Below are 18,692 nucleotides of genomic sequence, written 5' to 3' on the forward strand. Positions count from 1 at the left end.
ACATTTAATAAATCATTTGGTAACATCTGCGTCAATATTCTTCCGATTATACATACCCATTCATATTTCGTGCTGCGGAGTATTTTTCAATTGCAATCTTAACGCGTAATCCTTCTTCAGTCGGTCATAATCTCTTCGCGTCTTTGTTCTTTCATTGTTCGCGCTTAGAAAAGTGCATATAATGAAATTAACAAATTCAACGAATTCGTTTGGTTAACAAACGTTTCTTTGATATCCTATGCTCCTCGTGAGTACTCGGTTTGATTCTCGCTACCTCAGAAGTTTCAATAGTGTATTCCATAGTAGGAGAACTACACCGGGAGGAAGAAGAATGCAAAGATTTTTGTCGATTTTTCTTTCTTCTTGTAGATCCGTTCTTTATAGGAGATAAACGCTTTATCTTTATTCCTTTTTGTCCAGACTTTGTTTTATCTCGTGGTACCCCTTTACAGACTGACGAAGTAATATAACGATCGTTTTTCTTCTTACTCGAGCTAAAACCATTAATTAACTATAAAGATATTAAAAGGAGCAAGAAAATACAGGATATAGAAAGAAATCAAAAGGAAAACGAAAAAAGGAAACTCGAGCACTTTACCAATTTTCGTTGTTTCGAAAATTGTAAAATTTTGTACAAATTTATCTTTCGTGTAATGCAAAACAGGTTTTTCATGTATTCTAAAACTACGTGACTGTGCTTACCTATTCGTTTCTGAAAGGACACAGGTAGATCGGTCCGTCGAGCTCAAAGAAGAGACAGGAAATCGAATTCTTTCAGAAATTCTATCGATCATCTACATATAAATATAAATCCTTAAGACATTATCGAATGATCGTATCGGTCGTATCGATGATGTATCTTTGTTTACGTACTCTTGCTATCAAAAAAGCTAATAGAGCTTGCGTGACGATCAATGTAGTAGTCATGACATATGCTATCACGACGATCCTAATTATAACTGGACTGATAACTTCCGCACAACCATTTTCATTGATACTTTTAATATCCTTATCCATCATCTCGGAGTGTACGCATGGAGTCATCGAACGTAAGCTACAACAACTAAATGGTACTCCACGACCTCGAAATTCTTCGTCGGAGATTCCGTTATCATAAATCATTTCGTCACGTGGCGCATAATCCGCCATCTAAAGAACAAGTATAACATATCATGTCTGTTTTTACATTTTTAACAATTAACATATATCAAATATTAAATATAAAATAAGGTAAACATGGGAGAGGGAGGGAGAGAGAGAGAGAGAGAGAGAGAGAGAGAGAGATCTCTATCCTACCTGCCAATCGAAAAGAAACCAATCGGTGTAAGAAGTATGGCCGCAACATTGGAACACGAATTGTAACTCGTCTATCGCATATTTATACGACGCCATGTTAACGTAAAGATGCATCGAAGCGTTGAATAAATTTACAAGAGTTTCCTGTTTTACGCTAATATGATATCCGATGGAGATCAGGGTCACGATGTTTAGAAGAACGCACATCGTTATTACAAATAAAAGGCATTTAAATAGTTTCTTAACTTTCGAGCAACATTGCGACATTTTGTATCTGAAATAATTATATTACACGATACGCATATATTTATATTTGTATGTATATGTGTGTATAAAAATCTAAAATTATAAGGATATTATAGGGATATCTAATATACCAAAGTAATCGCGTAAATACATTGCGATATTTTATGCGAAAAATAATATGTACTTATGTCTAACAAATTTTCAAAGGACAAAATAAATGTAAACGTTAGAAATATTATACGTATCAACATACTTGCGTATGATACGAACAGCTAACATAGCTGTTGGCAAACCAACGATAATGTCGAGCAAGGTGAGAACAACAGGACGTAAACCACCAGCGAATCGAATCACTTGCCATTCAGCTATTATCTCCAGTAACAACATGAAAAAGCGTTTTATTTCGAAGATAGCTAAGGTGAAGGAAACGCCGTAAACGAATTTCCCCTCCCAGCCACAATTACAAACGATTGTTTTGTTTCTTCTCTTCTTAAATATTATCGGATCGGGACGATCGCAGTCACAGTTCAACGGAGTCTTCGACATTCAACAATGATTCGTTCCACGGCTTATTAGATCTCTTCTGAATTTGTAAATTTTCTTATAATCGATATTAACGCAATTAATCTTATCCCGTATCACTCGTAGTTTTTGATAATCATGGAGATAGATATTACCTACAAACGAAACAGAAAGAAACGGAAATGAATATTATAACGCAGTGTTATATAGATCTGAGATGTAATATTGAGTTAGCCAATAAGTTATGTCGACATTTATTAGTTTGTTAAATAAGCGTATATAGAGATATTGTATATAACATATCAATATGGATTCGGTTAACGATAAATGAATAATTATTAGTAAGTAATATCGATAATTTACGATATTTCAATATAAACAATAAATGTCGTACATTATTTGTTTATTAAAAATATTGATATTACTTATTGACCAAGTCAATACAATTAATCGTATCGTGACCGTAATTAATGGATCGTATAAATGGAGCGTCGAAGTTGCTTTGAATTATACGCACATATGAGAATATATAGGAATATTTAGAAGCTTGTGTTTTAATAAAAATATTGTAAACGTTATTAAAAATGATATATAAGGACCATAAACCATTTTTGGGTACAGAATATTTTTCAAGCTAAATTTACTCGTATTAAAAACTTTTGTATAATATCGTTAGGAATTACCTTGACAAAACAAAAGCGCTAGACTCTTCGGATATTTTTATCGGTCATGCGAGTTTGTTTTCCTTCGATCGATCTCCGTAAGACGGCAGTTTATCTCTCGTGAAGAAGAATTAAAAAAAAGAAAAAAAAAAAAAAAAAAGGAACAGAAAAAAGTCTCGTTTACAAATTTTACTCACGATGTGATATGACGTATCACTCGTCCCGGTGAAATTAACAAAAAAACTGTTAAAAGAAAATGGACAGATACATAGGTGTAGTGACGTCATAGTTAAATGTTCGACAAAATGATCGAAGGTCGTGTTAGATATAGGAGTACTTACTGAATTAATAGAATTGCGAAAAGAAATTAGGTTCTTTCGAAATTACGATATGCAATAAGGAAAGGAACTTTAAATGCTTCTGGTAGAATGTCAACGTAAAACGTATCTTGTCAACGTAAAACGTTGCTTGTATACAAGCTCTTTTCTCTCTTTCTTCTTCTTTTTCTTCTCCTTCTGTCTTTTATTACTTTTGCTTGCGTAGCCTTTCAAAGTCGATTGGGTTCTCTGGATACGTGAAATTGATTTAAATTATTATCTATAGAAAGAAATATATCTGATATTGATTGTCATAATGTATAGTAACGAAATATACATACATTATATTATATAAATATAAAAATTTATATTATATTATATATATAAAAAATATTTATATTATATATATATATATAAAATATTATATATTAATTTAACAAAATATTATTTCGCTTTGTTATCCCTTTTGATCTTGTTAAAAATTACATAATAGTATGTAGGAACGTTATCTGATACTATTATACATACATAGCTCGATACAAATGACATCATATCTGAACTATATAATTGCATATTTGTTTAAAGTACATATTCACTTCATTTCTAATAGAAATGGAAGTAATAATTAATTTGTAATATAATATTCCGATTAGCTCTAAGAGACTCAATTTACCTTATGATTAAATATTCGATGATATCTTTTACATAATGACAGTTAATTATTTTTTTTTCTTTTTAATTTACACATTCATTTGACGTTATATCGATATATGTTAACGTGCGATTGTTTTACGCCGAATGACCAATAAGCAAGAAACGGAAAGTGTTCGGTTAAATATATAGCCAATCGCATTTGACTGTTGAAGAACTTGCGAAATATAACGGACCACCAATAGTTGGTTGCAATCAGGTATCGATGTACAAATAGTTGCAGGTTAAAAATGAATTTACTATATTGCGGCATGCTTTGATAATCTAAAAACAGAAAAAAATATATATATATAAGATAATCGTTGATTTATTATTTTCCATAAATTCACGATAATCACTATGAAATCAGAACTTACCTATATTAATAGAATGATTATTATTAGTGGCGACTGACGAAGCTAAGTGTAGAGTGAACGCAGTAAACGCATGTGGATCCAAGTATGGATTAACGGGCCAAAGTCCTTTTAAAAGGACATGCCCCATATCGTTGAAAATTTTCTTACTATTAACTAATGAAGGCAAGAATATTTCATCTAAAATCTTCGAACAAAGTGCACGTGTTTCTTCGACCGTTTCCATGCAGAGATTGTATCTGAAAAATGACGTATTTTGTGAATTTTTATTTTATTTCATTTTTTTTTATTTACCTCTTTTTATTTCTCGTTCTTTTCTTTTTCTCTTTTATTTTTCAAGAATCAATAATTAATTTATACGAACTTGTCTTCCATTCCAAGGGCACAGCCGATCACTCGCCAGAAATGTACGAGACCATCCATTTCCTCATCAGTCGTATATATACCAAGTTGTTCGGTACCAAGCAATATAAATCCAATAAATCCAAACTGAGCTAAGGCCATGTCAGTTTGCGAAGCTTTACGTATGCCAGCGTTGAAACTTCTATGAAAGGCAACGCAATGTTTTCTCCTGACGATTTTTAAAGACTGAAGAAATCTGTAATGTGTGTTTGATCAATTTATAAACCATCAAGATTTTTCATATATTTTTCTCTATTTAAAAGATGTATCAGAACGAGTTGTTGATTGTTGATCCTGCATATTCAGAGGACATAAATTATTGAAAACAAAAAATCTCGTTCTTATTAAAAAAGAAGTCTTCGCGGAGCATTTATATATTATTTTCTTGCTGTCGCAAAATAAAGAAAAACGCAGCAAAGAAAAAACTCATTAAAATAAAATAAGGAAATTTTAAAATTAAAAATAACATAAGGAAATTTTTTGCATAACATATACACATTTTCATGCGAATAATAAGGGCAAACATATTTTGTCGTATTTATAAAAAAAAAACGAGAAGAAAAAGAAAACTAGAATATGTGCGACGAAATTCGATGATGGCGCTGTTGAATGACTACACCGTCTGTTCAAAAAGTTCTGAGACTGGATTAATAAAAAATAGAAAAACGTTAAGATGCTGGTTTCAATGGTTCAGATGTTCTATATAGACTTCCCACACTTGAGTAGAATGCATAGAATGCTCGTATAACCATATGAAACTATCAGAAAAGTTCTTCTTTGAGATGTTTTATTCGCGTGTCACGAATTTCTTTTTGCTACATGACAATGCGGCCGGTCACACAACTGCAGTTGTAGTGATTTCTATCGAAAAAATAAGTGCCAGTTCTCAATCACCCTCCATATTCACACGATTTGATGCCAAGTAACTTTTTTTTTATTCTCGAAAATAAAAATTCACACGAAGGATCAACGCTTTGACAACATAATCGACATTCAAGCCACTGTGACACGTGAATTGAGAAAAAGTTCTTCAAAGAAGAACATTTCTGATAGTTTTACATGGTTGTATGAGCATTTTGTGCATTGTACTCGAGTGGGGGAAGACTATGTAAAATACCTGAATCATTGAAACCATCATCTTAACATTTTCTCTTAACTCTATTTTTTATTAATCCATTCTCGGAACTTTTTGGACAGACGGTGTATAATTAATTCTAATTGGACGGACTAATTAAAGTTTATAAAATATTTGGACTTACTCTTTCTGTTTTTCAGGTTCCTTTTCGTACCACACAAATGTATGAAATATAGTTGAAACATATCTTTGAAATGCTGTACACGGTATGTTACTTTGTTTGGTGAATACTATTACATCAACAATAGTAGGTACTGCGAAAAGAGTTAGTAATCCTGACAACTTAGCGATCATCATCGTAAAGACGTTATTGTAAAAAGCTTGTTGGCCTAAACGAAACCTTTCCGGATCGTAAAAGGATGGTAAGTCAATATCCAATGAATCTGTATGAACCGATGCATTTCGTCCATCATTAAGAAGATTTTGCAATCTTTTTTTCACGGAATCTAAACAAATAATACATAATAAAATTATATGGATTATCTCTCTCTCTCTCTCTCTCTCTCTTTCTCCCTATCTATCTTTCTTTGTCTTTTTGTATGATAAAAAAATAACAAAAAAGAAAAAAGAAATATCGACATTGAAACGTTTTTATTTTTATATCCGCAAGATCGTATAATTTATAAGAATGCATTGTGTCTATTATACTTTCTCATAGCTTACAGAATGAATCGTACGTAGTATTTACGTGCGATGATAAAATTCAATAAAAGCTCAATGTTCATTTTGTATGCGAGACGTTTAAACGTGGCTACATTTGTGTAATGGACGCTCGAGGAATGAACAAATCGACTCGTGCGGCATCCATAATCGGACATGATCGTATAGGAAATACATAAGGTGTAATACATGGTAGCTAATTATATGCCTGTACGACACAACCAAAATAATTTGATCTGTTCGATCAGGTATCTAAATACATATGTACCGTAATGTGTTTTCGTTGTTTTTGATAATAACCCTTTTCTTTCTTTCTTTTTTTTTTTTTTTTTTTTTTATTCAAATGAGGACACGTATCCTCCTTTCACAGAGTATAATAGAAGTATCATTATCGTCATCATTACATCATAACATAAGATCGATGTTACAAAAGACCATTATTGTAGTTATTAGTATTATTATTATTTGTATATAGATATTTGTGCCAATTAATAATATCAATAAGAATTTTATGATATTTTGTTTATTTTTTTATTGTAAAAATATCAAATGGCTTATAATGAATTTATCAAATAATATTATAATAGTATCGTTTTCCTTTATCACTCATCGATATCATTATTGTGTAATAATCATTTAATAATTAAATTTCGTTTCTAACATCCACTGTTTCGTTCGTACTATGAATCATTTCGTAACTTTTTATCTCTTTGAATGTATGTTTCTTTACGAATGTATTTCGTAATATCTAATTTTCTAAATTTATATTTCTCAATAGAATTCAGTGTTTCGCAAGATATTTGTTTTTTTATATTCTTTGTCAACAAAAAAATAATTGTTTCTCTTATTGATTGTACTATTTCGTATTATTCCTGCAAACATATTACGTAAGTCTTCGCTTATATTTTTCAACATTTATTTAAACGTATTGCTTCTTTTGTTATTATCAGTTGATACAGTAATTTAACCATCTCAACTTTTCTTTATCTTTTTAATCATCGATTAATTTTTCTTCGTCTTATTTTTATATTCTTATTTTTTTTTGTGTGTTTTAATATTACTCTACAAGTCCTATTTAGATTATTCTTTAATGAATAGAAATTTTTTTCTTTTTTTTTTCTTTTTTTTTTATTGGAGCACACGTTCTCTTTCTTAGAACACCTATTGGCGAAACATATGATTTTTATTTTTCTTTCTCAGAAAATATATTCCAAATGACGATAATAGAGTAAAGATATTTTCAATAAATATGATTTAAAAATAACGAGCATCCCTATTTGGATAAATAAAAGATTATTTTGAAGATATAAATTAAAGAAAAAAACAATGCATAATTGTAGATAGGAGTAAAAATTATTATAACAGCTTGCTTAAAAAATTTGAGATAATCGGGATGAAATATTGAAAAAATAAATGAAAATAATATTATTCTGAAAACACTTTCTCTTTGGTCGGTGAAATTATCGAAAGTAAAACTGAAATCAGATTCACCTACGCAACGTTCAACGAATGATACTAACAATAATGCAATCCTACGTTTAACTAATAGAAAGATATTCAACGCACATAGTTAAGTTTTAAAATATAAGTCAAGGTAATGTAACTTCGTTTCTACTCGCACTTTCATCCAGCGAATAAGCCTCGTGTGCGTTTATAATCAAATACGAAAATAACAGTATCCAATTTTCTTTTTTAGAAATATTACACAAATATTTGAACAAAAATTTCTTTCGCAATTTTACTTATCATCTTAATGTTAATTACTTTAACGTTAATTATACAGTATGTCAAGGTTCAATCGTTTATCATTACTCTAGCATCGAATGCTAGACAGAAGACTATATTAAAATAAATATTTTCATTAGACTATTTCAAATGTTCCAAAACCAGCGAATTCTTTTTGTTACAATATCTTATATAGTAAAAGTCTGATTACTATCTTTTTATAGATTTTTCAGTTCTACGTATTCTACCAATCTTTAACGAAATATCTACATTTCACATATTTTGTAATTTTACTAGAAAAAAAGAAATAACGATAAAGTTTGAAATATATATAGGATTAATAAAGATATGAAAAATAATTTTTGTTATTAATAACAAGACATTACATCATGTTCCATCTTCTTTATTAAACATAATATATGTATCTGTGTAATTACCATTTAACTTTTTTTTAATGTAATCTTTAGTATAATCTAATTTTTTATTTGAATTTATCAATTTTAATATAATTTAAATTTTTATTTAAATTTATCAATTTTAATTTAATTAAAATTCTTATTTGAATTTATCAATTTCCTCACCTGATATTTCATTTTCGTTCTTCTTATAAATTTTTTTATTACTGTTGTACATTTTCTCTCAAAAAGAAAATGGCACTAACTACCTGATCCAAAGACACTCTACCGACTACAAGAAATTTCTTTGATTACCAGCACAATATAAACGCTAACACTTATTTACACTCTCCAATTTATACATTTGCAATAACAATTTTTCCTTATGTATTAAAAATACGTTGGGAACAAATGATTCGTCATTACGCATCATATATCACAAAACTTTTGTACACAGTTCTCTTTTCAATCTGAACTTCTACTGTAAAGCCAATCTGCTCTCTTACGTTTAGAAGGACGTAGAGAAGTGGGGATCGAGAATCTACTTCTTTGTACATCCTTACAGAAAGTTGTTCTCGACTTTCTCCCACTTCGTTCATTTTCTCCTTCCACTAGACTCGGCATACTGGACACATTTGAATGTATATTATCTACCAACATAGAGAATTTATCACAATGCTGACTTATGACATTTTCTAAATAAAAACTTTTAAGTAAGCATTTTTTAAAAATCAATTTTACCGTAAATCCTTATAAATTCGTGTTTAATTTAATTTATATTCAAAAAGTAACAAAAAATAAAATGAAATAAAAAAAAAATCCATTACAACTGTTACTCACTTGAATATAATGAATAAAAATGGTTCATTAAATCACGATGAATAGGATCCACTTGATGACGATCATTACTTTGAATAGGTCATCGAATAAGATTCTGCTTGATTCGCTATAAATCTTATCATTTTTTGGAGAAACTTGCTATATACAATAAATAATAAGAAAATAAAAGTATTTATAAGACTTTATAAAAACAGCACTAAAAAAAAAAAAAAGAAATATATATATATAATATAATATAAAAAAGAAATTACCTGAATCATTGTTGAATCACGTGCACGTTTGACACTGATTTATTGCTCGACATCTGATTGTAAAATTACCTTGCACATCTGAAGAAGAGATGAAAACGTTTGACGAAAGCCAAGAGATCTCTATGGAATATTGTCGCTTCGACGTTTTGCCATCCCAGAGGAAAGGGAAAGTTCTTCCTCTCCATTTTGATTCTTCATTTCCGTTCTAACGCTTTAAATCGTCTTGCTCAGTCACGTTCACTAACAGCTGGTGAAAGTAAAATCAGTTTTGTCGTTTCCCTCCTGTCGATCCAACCTAGCCATATTTTTATACATACATATATATTTTTTATTTATTTTTATATAGAGTTTTTTCGAAATCAAGGTACAAGCGTTCTGCATAATGATTCTGCATGTAAAACAAGATATAAAAACTTTTTTTTTGTTTAACACTTGATCTTTAAGAGATAATTAATTATTCACAAATCGGTCCCAGATATTTATTTAATTATAATCAGTTTCGAAATATCTGATTTTTTGGTCTTATTCGTGTTAATATCCATAAATGGTTGATATTTATTAATGTCACGATCTGTTTTTTATCGTTACACCTTATTTCTGCAATATACATATTTTTCCACTTATTTTTTAATTACTGTATTTAGTAATTACAAAAGCGATTAATAAATTAAACTGTTAAATCATGTGTTCTTCTTATCATATAATTGTTCTTGTTCTACGTGATTGCAAAACATGAAGGGCAATAATAAAAAAAAGTATATACAGAAAAAAAGAGAAAATCAATTTATAATATCAATATAATTGTCTCATCTATCCTTCTTTCTTGATTAATACTTTTTCTTGAATAATACTTTTTCATTTAAACTGGTAAAAGTAGATATAATCCTCCTTTTTGCTCTATTGGAATTTTCATATATTCATATCAATCATTATCTCAAATTTGTTTCCTATAAAAAAAGAAAAAAAAGAATAAAAAAAGGTGCGAACCTAAGAAAATTATTAAACGATAGTTCGGTCAATAAAAATAGATTTGAGCGAATAACAAGTGAACACCGAGAGTTTTTGGAAAAACCATGTATTATAGAATAATAGTAGATTACAATGCTCGTGTGGTAATAATGATATAATAAACCATTATATATATATATATATATATATATATATATATATATACACGTGGTAATAAGAATCTAAAATATAACACAAAAAAATACTGAATACATAGTATCAACAATAGTGTGTTTTGTATGTACTTCGTGTGTGTGGTGTGTGTGTATGTGTGTATATGTGTTTTTTTATGAAGGATGGCCATTTTGAGGGGAAGAGGCCAAAGCCGCTATTCTTATTCTTTCTCTCTCTCTCTTTTTCTTTTTTTTTCAAACTAGTCGAGGTAAAGGGGGAGAAGAAAAAAAAGAAAATTCGAACGAAAAAATAAAACAAAATTTTATACAATAAATGATATCAATATACATATATACATATACATATACATATACATATATATGTATATATTATAGACATGTCTCTACGACATGTAAACGATTTGTACAAAAAAAAAAATATATATATATATAATAATAATAATAATTAAAAGCTCTGAGTATATACGCTGGTCACCACGTTTTGCAATAATGTGCTTGCAAAAGGTTTCTCTTTTTTTTGGTATTATTTGTTCTATAATCAATTTTTTTTCTTTTGTTTATAGAATCATCCGAGGAAGAAAAATATAATCCAAAAAAAAAAAAAGCACAAATCGTAAGAAATTACGAAAAAAAGAAGATGATAATGGTGCTTCAGCGTCTAGTAAATATCTTACTACTGCTATATCAATTACAGCGTATAACCTTGTGTCTGTGTATGTGTGTATGTTAGCGGCGCGCAATTATTAAAATACATACGTTTACATAGTTTTTCGATCGATCGAAAATAATAAAAAATAGATTATTTTTTCCCATGCACACTCTCCTTCTCCCATTTGCGGCGCTTTAATAGAAAAAATCACTTTCTTTTTTTCTTTCTTTCTTTCTCTTTATCTTTTTTTCCTTTTCTTTTGGTTTTCATTCTTATCATGCATCGTGTATAAAGCGAGAAAAGCTAAAAATTCGTTTGATTACAATAATTACACTGTTCTTCCAAGATGGCGTATATTTCCTAATTTCTTTTTAACGTGTTACCGTAATTTTTTGTTCTAATTATCATTATTATTAGTATTAATTAATATTATTAATAATTATTATTAATTATTATTATTATGATAAATATTATTATTATTAATTTTGCATGTTGCTAATATGAAACAAAGAGAAAAAGAAAAGAAGAAAGTATAATAAAGTATATATATAAAAAAAAGGGAGAAAAAAGAAAAAAAAAAAAAAAAAAAGAGACTATAAAATAAATTGAAAAGAGAAAAGAAAACGCGAGCTTAATTTTAATGCGAGAGCCAGCTCGTTATTGAAAATTATTGTTATAATACGCGTTGTTTTGGGTTTCGTTTCCGAACCATTAAAGAAATCTTTTTTTTTTTTTTTTTAATTTTTATTGCACCCTCGTGTTTTTATTTTATTTATTTATTTATTTTTCCTCCCATTATTTTCTTTGATTTATCATTTTATTTTTGCGCGCGGATTGGTCCTTCCTAGCACACAACAAACGCCGCTAATTACTTATTATACTTGTATTACTTTATGTTTTATGTGTTTATAATTATTTATCAGTGTTGAGATCTTAATGTGTTTCTTTTACTCTATAATTGAAGCACCATCAGTAATTATACTGAAAGATGTACGTGTGTAGGTGTGGCCTTCGATCATTTCTAGGTCGATGGATTCAAATATTTCTATGCTGAGTAATTCTGACAGCTAGAATTATAATAACATTTTTTTTTTTATCATTAAATAAAAAGTAAATACAAATTAAATGCACATATATTTTTTATGTCGTTCTTTTTTTTTAATCATTGCTTATCAAATAAAAAGAAAAGGAAAAAAATTACAATGTAATTCCAGTTGTCAATGAATCACTCTGTGTACACACATACACATAAATGTATGTGTTTGTGTATATATATTTGTTACATGTGTACGTTCGATATGGTTTACTGTAAACATGATAAATGTTCTTTTTCAATGTTTATACTTGCTTATTTTTCACTTCAACATTACAAACTTCTTGTTATTCTTCTTATTTCTCTTATCTTCTTGCCAATTGAATTATGCAATTCCTCGTTAAATTACAATCGATACGTTATTGATTATTCCGTTGACATAATAGTAGAATATGGCAGCAATGAGAGATAGCATATGTAACATCGTCCAAGATCATTATCTCTTTTGACAAACTTTCTCTCTTTTTCTTTTCTTTTTCCTTCCTTTCTTTTCGAATCATGTTGACTTGGTAGAAATATAATTGACCTTTAAATCTCTTGTGGTGTGCTTTTTCTTCTTTTTTTCCTCAAAAATGACTTCCTTCGTCATCAGTCGTGATTCACAATCGTGATCAGCACATCAGGCCTTTGAGAGAAGTGTCGTTAGGACGTACATAAAAATGATTGAAACGAAGAGAGGAGGGGGTGGGTGGGATAAGTAAAATGGCAAGGATGATGAGAATCAAACCTCGTTTCCTTCGTTATTTCTTTTCTTTTCCAATTTAATTAGAAGCGAAAGTATTCGTTTTATCGGCCGAAGTTTCAGGCGAACCCTATTTTAAATAATAGAGAGGAAGACGAGTGGATTCGTCAGATCGACGATCAAAGAAGATCGAAGATTCTCTCGTACGGCCTTCGGTCGTCTATTTCCTTGCTTTTCCTTGCTTTTCCTTGTTTGTTCCTTATCTTTTATTTATTTATTTTTTTTTTGTTTATTTTTTCTTTATTTTCTTTTTTTATATTTTTTTATCGTTTTCCTTAACTTCGTAACGCAAAAGCGAAAATGTTCGAGCCCCTCTCTCCATTATTATTATTGTTATTGTTATTATTATTATTATTATAATTATTATTATTATCATTATTATAATTAATATTAATATTATTATTATAATTATTATAATTAACATTACAGCGTTCTTGTTTTTTCTTTCAATATCGTTTTGACCCATTCTTCTCTCGTATCATCGAATAATATTCTATCTATATACACATTAATTATATTATTCGCTGGTAATTAGCTGCAAGCTAATACTCTGTACTAGCTGTAAAACTAGGCTATCACGATAGCACAGGACTGACCTCGGTGCCGTCTTTACAGTCTTGAATAGATATTTGAGCAATATCGTTAATAACTTCCTCTTGAACGATTGTCTCGGTTTTCTTCAATATCGTGTATCCCTGTTGTATCTCCTCGTTTTCACAATAAGCTTTGGCATTTTTGCTCTTCGGCTGACCATTGGTAGCCTTTTTCTTAATTGAAGTCTCCTCGTTCGACATACCTGGGTTGATGATACTGTTAATAGTTGTTTGCGATCGTTTCGGACTTTGATCGATCTTTTGATCGGAGACAAAACGAGGCCATATCGTTTTATTGTTATCAACGTTATCCTTATGCTTAATTCTTCCAACTATTATTCGACATCTCGAACTAAACTTTTGATCGGCTATCATTTGACTTACAGTTGGTAGATGATCAAAGTCCTTCGTATCTTGTTGTTTCGTGTTATCCTGATTGTTGTCGTTGGAATTAATAGTTTTGCGAGTATTCGATGATGATCCAGAAGTATAAGTGTCGTTAGATTTTTTGGACGTATCGTTTGATTCGATGTTCGAACATTCGTTAAGTTTCTTTCCTTCGTTTTCCCTCGTTATGTCGCTGGGCCGCAAGTTTCTTATTTCCTCGGTGTATACCTTTTCTCTTCTCATCGTCTTACTATTATCCGTTATCACGTAATAGTTCGTATCCTGTCGATCTCCTGACGATGACAATTCCCGTTGTAATACTTTAACCGGGCTCTTCGGTTTTGTAACGTGCTCCGTGGTAGATTTGTTATGACAATTCGTGCAGGAGGCCTGTTGTTTGCCGTGCGTAGGTGAATTCACTTGTCTCTTACTTACGCTGTTTTTCTGAATAACGCCCATGTGCGGTCGACCCAGTCTCAATACGTTGACAGTTGAGACATTCTGCCAATCTCCCGCTGGTTCGTACTGAGGCACTTGTTGCGTGTGGTTTATGTGTATCTGTTGTTGCTGTTGTTGTTGTTGTTGTTGTTGTTGCTGTTGTTGCTGCTGCTGTTGCATTCTACGGATATCGACGTGTATCGTATTGTCCATTCGTTGTTGATACATCGGATTAGTTATATACGATTGAAACGCGCCTGGCATATTTGGATTGACACTGGTGTTCGTTTGTGGACCATATCCTAAATTAGTGTTTGGATGTACATTAGAGTTTACATACTGTGGCATCATTTGCCTGGGCAGTTGTTGAAATTGATACTGTGGCGCTGGATACGCGGGACAGCTTTGTTGCGGGATATTCTGTACGAGAGTGTCTCTGCCACGTTCTCTATAGTTGTACCGATCTTGCGCTATTCGCGTTACGTTACCATATTGTTGCGATACTATTTGGCCGGACTGGTACATCTGATCGTTCGATGCGATGACGGACTTTTGCGATTGATAGCCATAACCTTCGTAATGCATATTATCGCTGCTTATTGCTCTACCATAGCCGATACTAGAATGATATTGAGGCGGTTGCTGAGAAGTATATTCCTGTTGCTGCTTTTGCGTTTGCTGTTGTTGGTCTTGATATTGGGGATACTGTGGTACAGGTGGCTGTGCGTCGATCCAAGTCTCTTGTTGAGGAGGTGGTTGTTCTCGGTCCCGCCGAGCCTGAACCGCGTTCCATACCTCCTTCAATTCACCGGTGATATCGCGATCTTTTAAAATCGTGTACCGCCTCGAAAATATTACGCCTGCATTCATCGCTTCTACGAAATCCAGCAAGAGTTCTATCAGGGACGAACGTTTCTGGAATTATAATTATTTTTTAAGATCAAATGACATTTCTATAACCTTAGTCGGTATTTATATCACTTAGTATCCTAATTATCGCTTTACGTACTTCTGGATCTTCTGCGTTCTTCCCATTAATGCGAAGCACCTCTGGATTAGCCATTACAGCAAAAACCACAGCTTCTGCTTTTGTACGCGGGGACGGTACTCTCATACCTCCCCAAAGTGGCACAGGTTGGGAAGGTCTACATGGCATTGCGATTCTATCCCAGGATAGTACATTAACATAACAAGGTGCTGTTGTTCCCTATAATCAATGAATGACCATTAACGATTCTCTCTCGTATTCCCGATATCTGACTCAAAGTTTTAATTATACGTATTTACATATATAACATCATTTCGTATTAATAATAATCGTGTTATATATTCCTGTTTTTATATAAACGATACATATTCTTTTCTGTTATATTCATATATTCAATTATATTTAATAAATAGGAATTCTTTATGTTTCTATATGTTTGAAACGAAACACAGGCAAAGAGACTGATCGAATGTACCTCTATTCACTGCCTCGTTCGATGTTTTTACATTTATTATTTGTTGAATATTAGAATTATTCCATTTTGGAGCAAAGAGTGTTGTTGCTCGAGAATACTCTATTCTTTGGAAGTGTGTCTTATAAAAGCACGTTGGCAACTCAAGAGAAGACATCTCATGTTCTCAGCAAAGTTTAACACACATAACTGAAATAAATACATTGTATACACTTATAATAATAAATTACTATATCTGCTCTTCCACAAAAAGATAATAGAGTTATTAGAGAGTAGCAATCGGGATATACAAAAAAAAATTTTGTTTATTTTAAATTCTCCATAGAAGACAAAAATGATATCGATTAAGTAACATTCTAAGTAGTTTATTTATGTCTATTGTTACACGTATATAAAGAAGGTCACACGTGACGGAACAATTACTATTCAAAGTACATAGCGTTTATTGCTCTGTGTATATATAGCGGTTTCTTTACCTGTATAAAATCTCGTATACACATGTGAGGCTGCGGAGGATTTTTGAAGATCCTAGCCCCATTTCTCTTCATTCTCGTAGCACTGCCTTCCGTCATTTTGTGGCTGTAAATAATGCTATATTATTCGATAAACTGTCTATGTTCTCGATAATTCAATACAAAGTTTTCACATATTTTTATATATAAGCATATATGTATATAAATTTACATAAGTGCCATAACTACAATGATGCAAAACGATTGTTAAGAAAGAATCAAGGTATTTTCCAAGATTTTGATCAAATAATATATTAACTTACCACCAAAAATATAATAATCCGATTATAAATACGTAAATGCTAATCTAACCGTGTGATGATTTTCCAAAGTTAATGAAATCTAACGATGTTTGAGCGAACAGCCTGAAATTCCATTAGAACGCAATCGAAATCGATCGGAGCTGGCGACGAGCGAGAATCGAAAGCACGGTTACGAAAGTAAAAAAAAACTTAAAAATCATATCTGTTTGAATCGTTTGATACGACATACGACAAAATAATAATAAAAAAGCTAATGAAAATTGTCACCAACAAACGTGGCGTCATATACGATTGGCTCGTACTAACGAATGTTGGCACTATTTAGCTAAGAACATTTGTCGTCATTTTTACATCGTAAAGGACGAATAAACCAACGTAAAAACATTAAAAAGACATTGAAAATTATTTGGAAAATATTTGAAAAAAAATTTAATCGAACGTGACGAACTTTTGTAAGATTTTCGTGCGTTAATCTTCTTTCTTAGTTCGTTCTGAATAAGTTCGAAAAGGGCTGTCAATGTAACCTCGAAATTTTCTTAGCATGCAGTACGAATAAAGCCGCAAAGCAATTTGTGCATAGTGATCCTATGTAGACGTAAGACACATTTGACTATTACGTATCGATGACTATCATCTGAAAAAAAAGGACTAACTCACCCTGTAGTGTTGTTTCATGCGTAAAAAAAACACTCAACAGGCGCGTACATAGGACGACAAATTATCAGCCAGCAACGAAGGAAAAGATCCATCGCTCCTTTTGTTTATTATTTTTCCGGAGACTGCGCGTTACGACGTTCATCTATGCGCCACTCGTTTCCCCGTGGCAAACGCTCGAATTAATTCAAAACGTGCTGCGTACCCCATCATGCGGCCAAAAGTAAAAGTAAATTTCGTGCTGGGCAACAATGTGAAACGGGTCAAAAGTCGCACCCACTACAGCCTACTTCACTTTACTGAAGGCGGGATTTTTAATTCGAATATATTACTTTATTCCATATTTCTTACGCGATTCATTCTACAATAGAAAGTTAATTAGAACGAAACTAAATTAAACTTTTCGAAATATATCGTTTAGAAAAAATAAAACGATTATTATGAATTATATAAATATAATATACACACACACACATATATTTCCAATGTATATAATGTATAAGAGGCAATAGTATATTTTTTAACGCAGAATTGTACGCGCGCTCGTACGTAGCTTATCTATGCGTATATCGTAGAATGTGTGTGCGGTATACCGACAAACCAGAATCGAAAGGGTCCGTTCGATACACCATATCATTATGACGCCTTGCAGGCAGAACTATCGATGCCGGTCGATGGTATTAATAGTCGCTAACTACAGTGTTTCGTGCCGCCTGCTTACCACAGCGAGTTTCAATAGGCCGTTCGATGCGTTCTTCTTCTTAACATATACACCTACATCTGCACGTACACGTACACAATGAAACGTAAAAATATCTTGATATAGTCTACATAGAAGAATTTTAAATAATAATAAAAAGATATTATTCTCTAACACACACACAAGGATACAGTTTTCATTTTATATTATAAATGACATATAGTTTTGTAGTAACACAATATCTAAAACATTGATAAAATCATGAGTTTGATTCTATTAGAAAAGAAGACATTCCTAAGCGTTCAAACGCTTTCTCGAACGTCTCTATCTAATGGACGCTACACCATACAATCATCTCCTTAAATATCTTTATCCATATACTTTAACCGAACGGATATAATAAAGATTTGCGATAAGGACCTTGTTTCCTCCTAAATGGTATCGCTCTTTTTTTTCTTTTCTTTTTTCCTTTCATCTCTAAACTTCCAGTTAGATAATGACACGTTTACAGTGTATGGAATGTATTAAATATATATATATATAT

General features: G+C 31.2%; 3 protein-coding genes across 5 annotated transcripts; all 3 read right to left on the reverse strand.

The window, feature by feature from the left end:
* Positions 1 to 455: 455 nt before the first annotated feature.
* On the reverse strand, positions 456 to 2,867 carry LOC122637148 (RDS/peripherin-like protein xRDS35). Its single transcript, XM_043829096.1, has 5 exons — positions 2,748 to 2,867; positions 1,796 to 2,219; positions 1,297 to 1,570; positions 703 to 1,149; positions 456 to 494 (listed from the first exon to the last, which is right to left on the reverse strand). Exons 2-4 carry the CDS (start codon positions 2,086 to 2,088, stop codon positions 823 to 825), a joined length of 894 nt encoding a protein of 297 aa, XP_043685031.1. The 5' UTR covers positions 2,089 to 2,219; positions 2,748 to 2,867; the 3' UTR covers positions 456 to 494; positions 703 to 822.
* On the reverse strand, positions 2,636 to 9,036 carry LOC122637145. Its single transcript, XM_043829091.1, has 6 exons — positions 8,611 to 9,036; positions 5,769 to 6,090; positions 4,472 to 4,705; positions 4,111 to 4,346; positions 3,717 to 4,018; positions 2,636 to 3,292 (listed from the first exon to the last, which is right to left on the reverse strand). Exons 1-5 carry the CDS (start codon positions 8,660 to 8,662, stop codon positions 3,792 to 3,794), a joined length of 1,071 nt encoding a protein of 356 aa, XP_043685026.1. The 5' UTR covers positions 8,663 to 9,036; the 3' UTR covers positions 2,636 to 3,292; positions 3,717 to 3,791.
* A 4,094-nt stretch (positions 9,037 to 13,130) lies between these two features.
* Positions 13,131 to 17,601, reverse strand: LOC122636921 (transcription factor SPT20 homolog). 3 transcript variants are annotated; one of them, XM_043828613.1, is made up of 5 exons: positions 17,452 to 17,562; positions 16,496 to 16,598; positions 16,023 to 16,208; positions 15,569 to 15,766; positions 13,131 to 15,474 (listed from the first exon to the last, which is right to left on the reverse strand). In XM_043828613.1, exons 4-5 carry the CDS (start codon positions 15,713 to 15,715, stop codon positions 13,717 to 13,719), a joined length of 1,905 nt encoding a protein of 634 aa, XP_043684548.1. In that variant the 5' UTR covers positions 15,716 to 15,766; positions 16,023 to 16,208; positions 16,496 to 16,598; positions 17,452 to 17,562; the 3' UTR covers positions 13,131 to 13,716. The 3 variants fall into 3 exon arrangements, with proteins under 3 accessions (XP_043684548.1, XP_043684546.1, XP_043684547.1); XM_043828611.1 differs by lacking the exon at positions 16,023 to 16,208 and having other exon boundaries at positions 17,452 to 17,601; XM_043828612.1 differs by lacking the exon at positions 16,023 to 16,208 and having other exon boundaries at positions 16,496 to 16,610; positions 17,452 to 17,566.
* Positions 17,602 to 18,692: the final 1,091 nt, after the last annotated feature.

This window comes from Vespula pensylvanica, chromosome 24, assembly GCF_014466175.1.
Source record: "Vespula pensylvanica isolate Volc-1 chromosome 24, ASM1446617v1, whole genome shotgun sequence".
Lineage (NCBI taxonomy): Eukaryota > Metazoa > Arthropoda > Insecta > Hymenoptera > Vespidae > Vespula > Vespula pensylvanica.

Excerpts from the sequence above, each read along its gene's own strand:
- LOC122637145 (XM_043829091.1), bottom strand. The coding sequence starts at position 8,662 with ATGTACAACAGTAATAAAAAAATTTATAAGAAGAACGAAAATGAAATA. Across the intron at positions 6,091-8,610 it reads GAACGAAAATGAAATATCAG|ATTCCGTGAAAAAAAGATTG; the intron begins GTGAGGAAATTG and ends TTATTTGTTTAG. Across the intron at positions 4,706-5,768 it reads GAACCTGAAAAACAGAAAGA|ATTTCTTCAGTCTTTAAAAA; the intron begins GTAAGTCCAAAT and ends CACACATTACAG.
- LOC122636921 (XM_043828611.1), bottom strand. The coding sequence starts at position 16,591 with ATGACGGAAGGCAGTGCTACGAGAATGAAGAGAAATGGGGCTAGGATC. Across the intron at positions 15,767-16,495 it reads GTATACGAGATTTTATACAG|GGAACAACAGCACCTTGTTA; the intron begins GTAAAGAAACCG and ends CATTGATTATAG. Across the intron at positions 15,475-15,568 it reads AGAACGCAGAAGATCCAGAA|AAACGTTCGTCCCTGATAGA; the intron begins GTACGTAAAGCG and ends TTATAATTCCAG.
- LOC122637148 (XM_043829096.1), bottom strand. The coding sequence starts at position 2,088 with ATGTCGAAGACTCCGTTGAACTGTGACTGCGATCGTCCCGATCCGATA. Across the intron at positions 1,571-1,795 it reads GCTGTTCGTATCATACGCAA|ATACAAAATGTCGCAATGTT; the intron begins GTATGTTGATAC and ends TAATTATTTCAG. Across the intron at positions 1,150-1,296 it reads GGTTTCTTTTCGATTGGCAG|ATGGCGGATTATGCGCCACG; the intron begins GTAGGATAGAGA and ends CTTGTTCTTTAG.